This window comes from Arachis ipaensis, chromosome B02 (assembly GCF_000816755.2).
Source record: "Arachis ipaensis cultivar K30076 chromosome B02, Araip1.1, whole genome shotgun sequence".
NCBI classification, from domain to species: Eukaryota; Viridiplantae; Streptophyta; class Magnoliopsida; order Fabales; family Fabaceae; genus Arachis; species Arachis ipaensis.
The window spans coordinates 9,722,355-9,730,512 of NC_029786.2; the positions used below are offsets into that span (position 1 = coordinate 9,722,355).

Here is an 8,158-nt window from a genome sequence, read left to right on the forward strand (position 1 = left end):
GTTAGCAGAATAATATGTTATGTTATTATTGAAAACTTTTGCGCTAAAATAAAAAGTATACAATACTTTGTCTTTTATATTTGTATCAAAAGAATATCGAATAATTGCTAACTTGGATGAAATGTAAATAATTAAATAGGATTATAATAAAAGAGAATATATAAAACAAAAAAAAAACTTATTAGATTGAAAAAGGAAGAAAAAATTGTAGTTGCTTCATGTCAAATTGTCAATTATTGTGTTTAGAATAGGATTTTGGCAATGAATAGATCAAGTGCACTTGAATTTTATTATCGACAAAAATGCTCTCAAATAATTTTAAAATGCGACAAAAAATCTAACATTAAATATGTATTTTCAAAAAATACCTTAGAAATTGAATTATTTCGATGCGTTTTTTTGCAAGTATGATTAGAAAAATGAGATATTTTTATCCTTAAAATTTGGTGATTTTTTCGCTATATATATATATATATATATATTGTGATTTTTTTTCAACAACCAATAATACTTTTAAAAAATCACAAAAAATATATACTTAGCAAAAAATTATCAAATTTTAAGAATAAAAATATCTCATTTTTCTAATCATGCTTGCAAAAATCCGCATCAAAATTCAATTTCTAAGACATTTTTTTAGAAATACATATTTAATGTTGGATATTTTTGTTGCGTTTTAAAATTATTTGAGAGTATTTTTGTCGATAACAAAATTTGGGTACATTTTTGCCAGCGACAAAATTATTCGAGTGCGTTTTTAGTAATTTATCCTTTTCTAAAATAATGTTGTTGATTTTTTAAAATAATGGTTGTTGGTTAATTTGAATGATTCTGTTGAATTTTTTTACTGAATTAATTTGTTTGAGTTCATTTTATTAATGGATAATTTGTCTGAGTTAATTTTCTGAAATAATGGTTGTTGGATAATTTTATTGAAGATGAAATAACCACAAAATAATCAAAGATGGATAATTTAGTTATAAATTTTGATAATTGAAGTTGTTTGTGAACTTTTAATGATATATTATAGATCATTTATTATGAAAAATTATGGAATTTTAAATTTTATTTGCTTAAAAATATTAAATCTAAATATTTAAAATTATATTAAATTTTTAATAACTTTATTTTATATTTAATTATACCGTTAAATTATCCTTGAACTATTAAACAAGTTACTCTATCAGTTTATTGATTGGTTTAATCACTCTATCATCTTCAATCATCCAGTGTTCCACTCCTTCACATTGTGTTGTGAAGGTTGTTCAGAGAGAAAGAGAAGGAGGGAGGGAGAGAGAGCGCATTCTAGAGCATGAGTTGCTATGCTGTTAACCAATTACTATAGATGACGATATGTACTTGAGCATTGGACTGAGTTTGAAACTCAAAAACTAAGTCTTTTTTCTATTTATTTATAAGATATATTTTTTTAAAAGTAGCATATTACAATAGATACTGGTGTGTAACTTTTATAAAAAGTAGATATTTACAGGATATTTGGAAATTCTTGGAATTTAACAAAATTTTTACAAAAATTGAATTGAATTCCCGCGTTTGAAACAAAAAAATAAATTATTTTAAATGAAATTTAATTCAATTTCACTATTTTTTCCTAAAATCAATTCATTTCCAATTGAGTTTGATTTAAAATTTTATTTTATTAGGATTTCACTTAAAATATAAAATGTTCAAAATATTCATGTAATCTAATTACTTTTCTTTTTATTCATTTATTTTTATCAAAATTTTTCATCTCCCAATAATATCTCTACTCTTCTTCCTTTCCTTGTAGACATGCTTCATTTCTTTCGTTAATTTTTCATTAAGTTCTTAAAGCTATAATAACACATATTAATTTTTAGTTCAACCAAATAGTACAATTGTTCCATCAAAAATTTATTGTCAAGAAAGATTCTATCTATATTTTAAGGTAATTTGTTTAAAAATAAAATTTATTTATTATTTTTATATATATTTATTGTATTTTCAAATAGTCATATCACTAATTTTTGTTAAAATTTTTAGAATTGTATCAATGCTATAGATAGAACATATATTCATATTAAAATTTCAAAAAAAAATGTGTCAAAATATAAAAGAATTGAAGGACAAATTACCCGATAATAAATGTATTAGCAGCTTGTATATTTGACTTAAATTTTTTCTATATGATGTCTGGGTGAGAAGGCTCGGCTTCGGATTCACAAATTTTAGATAATACACTAAGTAAGAAAGATAAAGTTATTAATTTCCTAATAATTTTTTTATTTTTAATAAATATTCTTCTAGTATTAATTAAGTAAATAGTTTAAATTCTATTTTTAGGTAAATTCTACTTAACAAATGCTGAATATATGTTGAGGTTTGACTTTATCAATCTATATCGAATTTTTTAATATCATTTAAAAGAATATTGAATATTCATTCTTAAAAATTCAAAAGAATTATTCAATTTAAGACATTAATCATTGTGCAATGTAATTGAAAGAGCTTTTGGGATTATGAATTATGAATTTTCTATCATAACAGAGATGGCTAGTTATGATGTAGACACTATGAGCCAAATTTTTATAGCTTGTTCCATTCTGGATAACGTCTTAATAAATTTTGATCCAGACGAAGAATTTATTACACAAATTAAAAGGGATCTTAATAGTGTGTTTGAACAAAATTCTACAAATATTGAAATTGTTAGAGGTGAAGATGAACGAATGAGAAAAATTTTGAGGGACTCTATACCCGCATAAATGTAAAACGATTACATTATTGAATAAATTTTAAGTCTTTTTGAGAGACTATATTATTAGGTATTTTTGTATTGAACTTGAATTTTATGTATCATTTGAATTATTATTTGTTTATACAATGACCATTACTTTATGTATTGTTTGATGTTTATTTTTAACATGTCATATTTTTAATTATTGGTGCATTTTATGATATAAATTTGTTATGGATATAAAAATAGATAGCAGTATGAATACTTAGAAAATTATTGATGTTAAAAAAAATGAACCAAATGCATATTTTAAATGGATCATAGATATGGATGGTTTGTTACTTGAAGTTCTCAGAGAACAAAAGAATAAAGAACAAAAGGAAGGTAGAGCATTTTCAGTAGAAGCTTATAGAAAAGCAGTAGAAAAAATTAATGAAAATTTTTTTTTAAAGTACAAAATTGTTTAAAGACTCTCAAAGAACAAATGGTATTAACAAAAGAACTAGAATCTAAAAGTGAAATAGGATGAAATGAAACTATTAAGACATTTGAGGCTGCTTTAGAAATATGAAAAACTTTAATAAAAATATACATGACACTTCTATTTAATATTAATTTTTCATTAGCATTTGTATATACATGTTTTAAATGTATACTAGGTTATAATTATTTTCTTTTTTTGTTTTCAGTCTAATCCTAAACTGAGATAAATTAAAAAAAAATGTTTATCACTTGAACATTCTTAGAGAGATATATAAAAAAGATATAGCAATTGAACATCGAAATGGGACTATTAAAAAAAGTTTAGAAGATGGTCAAATGAGAAGGACATCAATATTAATAATATTAATGAGATGCAAGTGAATAATATGATTCATTTAGAGAACTTTAATACTTTTGAGTTTTGAATATGAAAATGAGAGTATTTCAGCAATTCCAACTACACAAGCTTCATGTGCCACTTCATTTACTGATATTTCGTTTTCCAAAAGTAAAAAACAAAAAGCAAGTGATAAAAATTCATCAAAATTTAAAGAAGTTTCGACAGCAATAAAAAAAATTACACAAGCTATTATCACTACAAGACCTCACATTTGGCAGACTTCTAAACTATTTGAAGCAATTCGTAACTTGAGTGTATAAGATGATAAATTTTTTGAAACCGTTGAATGGCTTGTTGAGCATTTTCTTAAGTTATTAATTTCTTAATAATTTTTTTATTTTTAATAAATATTCTTCTAGTATTAATTAAGTAAATAGTTTAAATTCTATTTTTAGGTAAATTCTACTTAACAAATGCTGAATATATGTTGAGGTTTGACTTTATCAATCTATATCGAATTTTTTAATATCATTTAAAAGAATATTCATGACACCCTCTTAAAAATTCAAAAGAATTATTCAATTTAAGACATTAATCATTGTGCAATGTAATTGAAAGAGCTTTTGGGATTATGAAGAATAGATTTTCTATCATAACAGAGATGGCTAGTTATGATGTAGACACTATGAGCCAAATTTTTATAGCTTGTTCCATTCTGGATAACGTCTTAATAAATTTTGATCCAGACGAAGAATTTATTACACAAATTAAAAGGGATCTTAATAGTGTGTTTGAACAAAATTCTACAAATATTGAAATTGTTAGAGGTGAAGATGAACGAATGAGAAAAATTTTGAGGGACTCTATACCCGCATAAATGTAAAACGATTACATTATTGAATAAATTTTAAGTCTTTTTGAGAGACTATATTATTAGGTATTTTTGTATTGAACTTGAATTTTATGTATCATTTGAATTATTATTTGTTTATACAATGACCATTACTTTATGTATTGTTTGATGTTTATTTTTAACATGTCATATTTTTAATTATTGGTGCATTTTATGATATAAATTTGTTATGGATATAAAAATAGATAGCAGTATGAATACTTAGAAAATTATTGATGTTAAAAAAAATGAACCAAATGCATATTTTAAATGGATCATAGATATGGATGGTTTGTTACTTGAAGTTCTCAGAGAACAAAAGAATAAAGAACAAAAGGAAGGTAGAGCATTTTCAGTAGAAGCTTATAGAAAAGCAGTAGAAAAAATTAATGAAAATTTTTTTTTAAAGTACAAAATTGTTTAAAGACTCTCAAAGAACAAATGGTATTAACAAAAGAACTAGAATCTAAAAGTGAAATAGGATGAAATGAAACTATTAAGACATTTGAGGCTGCTTTAGAAATATGAAAAACTTTAATAAAAATATACATGACACTTCTATTTAATATTAATTTTTCGTTAGCATTTGTATATACATGTTTTAAATGTATACTAGGTTATAATTATTTTCTTTTTTTGTTTTCAGTCTAATCCTAAACTGAGATAAATTAAAAAAAAATGTTTATCACTTGAACATTCTTAGAGAGATATATAAAAAAGATATAGCAATTGAACATCGAAATGGGACTATTAAAAAAAGTTTAGAAGATGGTCAAATGAGAAGGACATCAATATTAATAATATTAATGAGATGCAAGTGAATAATATGATTCATTTAGAGAACTTTAATACTTTTGAGTTTTGAATATGAAAATGAGAGTATTTCAGCAATTCCAACTACACAAGCTTCATGTGCCACTTCATTTACTGATATTTCGTTTTCCAAAAGTAAAAAACAAAAAGCAAGTGATAAAAATTCATCAAAATTTAAAGAAGTTTCGACAGCAATAAAAAAAATTACACAAGCTATTATCACTACAAGACCTCACATTTGGCAGACTTCTAAACTATTTGAAGCAATTCGTAACTTGAGTGTATAAGATGATAAATTTTTTGAAACCGTTGAATGGCTTGTTGAGCATTTTACTTTTATTGATGTCTTCTTTGAATATCGACTTCCGCTTAGAATGGTTGTGTAACAAGTTAAATTAATTTTATGTCTAATAATTTCATAAAGTTTATATAATTTTTAAAGTAAATTTTGAGTGATGTTTTTGTGTTTTTTATTTTAATAAATAAATACTTATATGGCATGAATTTACTTTTTTTTATTTTGATTTAAAATATTTGTGAGTTGTTAACAAATGACTTAGTTTATTTTTATGTCGATGATTTTACTAATTGATTAATTGTAGACTCTGATTTCGATCTTTAACGTATTTTATATGGATAAAAAATAATATTTTTTTATTTTTTTAATATTTTTATGTTTTCTATTAAAATTTTTTCAAATATACTAAAAGATACAAAATAATTTTTAAATTTTTTTTTAATATCTTAATAATACTCATACAAATTAATATATTTAAATATAATATTATATTAATAAAAAAACAAAAATATCTATTATAAAATTTTAATTTATTTGATAAATAATTTAAATTTTAAATATTATCAATTCTATAATTTTACTAATTTATTCTAAATTCTAATTCAATTTAATTCTAACTGAAATTCAATTCTTATGATAAAATTCACTATTAAAATTTTTCACAGGCTGATAAAAATAAAAATGAAGTGGTAATCAAGGATATTGGTGTTGGCATAACATGGGAATTGTTACTGCTAGTCCCAGAAGGCACACAATTGCAACGATCACAGCATGTTCCTATCACAATAATAACTTGCACCTGATCCTATCACAATCTACCTTCTACCATCACTCATTAACAAAATTAATTCATTCCAACACTTCTTCCTTATTTTTACTTTACATCTAAATCAAAACTAACTACTAACTCCTTTTTTAAGCTGAATGTAGTGTTGGCCCTCTGATCTAGTATTTTCCTCAGACCCAAAGAAAAAACAACAATACAATCTAGGAAACGGTTGATTTCAAGAAATATTAAATATATAGCATATATTATATATTATTGTCGTGGATATTCATATCAACTAGTACAATATGCTAAGTTTTTATTTAAATATTTATGAATTTATCATTCTCCTTGTATCTGGCATATTATATATCAAACAAAATAAATATAATCTCAATTATGAAATAACCTATATATCTAATGTGATACAGATATAGAATTGTAAGTAAGTTGTTGATGTGATTAAGGGCACTTGCGTCTGCCACCATGGGTGATTTGGTTGTAATAACAAGGACACGCTCGTTGGTTGCCGGAATAGCCCGGTGGAACGCAGTTGCATCGTTGGCAGCATGTTCCGCATGCTCTCTTGCATAGGTCCGGCCGTGATGTTTTGCTGCATCTTACGTCACATGCTTCATTGCAATCTGAAATTAATTCATTCATTCAATCAAAATATCATGGATAGGTCGAAATTTCAATTATACTGTCAATTTGTACCTATCCTCTCAACGGTAAGAGAACCATGTAGTCCCTCTGAAGATACCTATATGTATTACACAAATTTTTAACACAAAAAAAAAAAAGGGTTATACATATATAAATAGAACGAAATGCTAATAATTGATGAGAAATAACATAGCATCCATATATGGTTATTACCAATTGATTGTCTTCAATAAGGTGCTGGAGAAGGAGAAAAGAGAGAATAAGGGAAACAGGTAAAAGCTTAGAGAGAGCCATGGCGGATGCTTGTAGATAGATAACTAAAGAAACGAAAAGAGCATGAACAAGTACAACTTTCTTTGGTAAGAGTACATATGTGCTGAACAATGAAGAAAACAAGGACCCTTTTATTTATACTCCATCAAAAGAGAGCAGGTTATAAACGAAACATATATGGCACATTTTGTGTGGGAAAAAACCGTTTTTCTCTTTTTTTTTTTTTGTTGACCACGGTATTCCGAACTAATCCGTCGCGGATCGGAGCTCCATTTAAGAGTCTGTTGCTGGCCAATGGGTTACTGCATGCACAAGACGAGATTCGAACTTCCGACACTTGCTTAAGCGGACGAGTGAGCTGACCACTCAACCAACCCAAGTTTGTTCGTTTTGTTCTTTTTTTAGTAAAGTATTATTTTTGTCCTTAATATTTGGGTAAGTCTTAAAGTTGTTTTTAACGTTTAAATCGTTTTATTTAAATTTTTAATAATGTTTCAAAATCGTCTTAATGTTGTTGTCCTACCGTTAGTGACCTATTAACAGAATAATTGACGATAGAACAAAATCGAGACGATTTGAAACTTTAGGAACTTAAATCAGACGAAAATGTTAGAGACAAAAATGATACATTACTCTAAATGGAAGAATTACCAAATCAAGTAAAATGATAATAATTTTTAACAAAAGAATTGCATTACAAATTCAAAATTTTTACTCCGTATATACAATGAATTATTCAAGATTTTTACTCGTATATACAATAAAGAGCATGAATATATACAATAATATAAATGATATCTTTTTATTTCTAAGATATGAAGTTCTTTAATATTTAATTATTTAATTAAATTTTATTTTTTAATTTTAAATAAATTTTATTTTTTTATCAATAATTTCAATTTTTTTAT

General features: G+C 24.8%; 1 protein-coding gene across 1 annotated transcript; it reads right to left on the minus strand.

Annotated features, from left to right (window-relative positions):
- LOC107624840 (snakin-2-like) lies at positions 6,606–7,361 on the minus strand. Its single transcript, XM_016327305.2, has 3 exons — positions 7,191–7,361; positions 7,029–7,074; positions 6,606–6,955 (listed from the first exon to the last, which is right to left on the minus strand). Exons 1-3 carry the CDS (start codon positions 7,269–7,271, stop codon positions 6,774–6,776), a joined length of 309 nt encoding a protein of 102 aa, XP_016182791.1. The 5' UTR covers positions 7,272–7,361; the 3' UTR covers positions 6,606–6,773.

Coding starts and splice junctions, on each gene's coding strand:
- LOC107624840 (XM_016327305.2), bottom strand. CDS start 7,271: ATGGCTCTCTCTAAGCTTTTACCTGTTTCCCTTATTCTCTCTTTTCTC. Junction 7,075..7,190: donor TTATTGAAGACAATCAATTG/GTAATAACCATA, acceptor TAATACATATAG/GTATCTTCAGAGGGACTACA. Junction 6,956..7,028: donor TCTTACCGTTGAGAGGATAG/GTACAAATTGAC, acceptor AATTAATTTCAG/ATTGCAATGAAGCATGTGAC.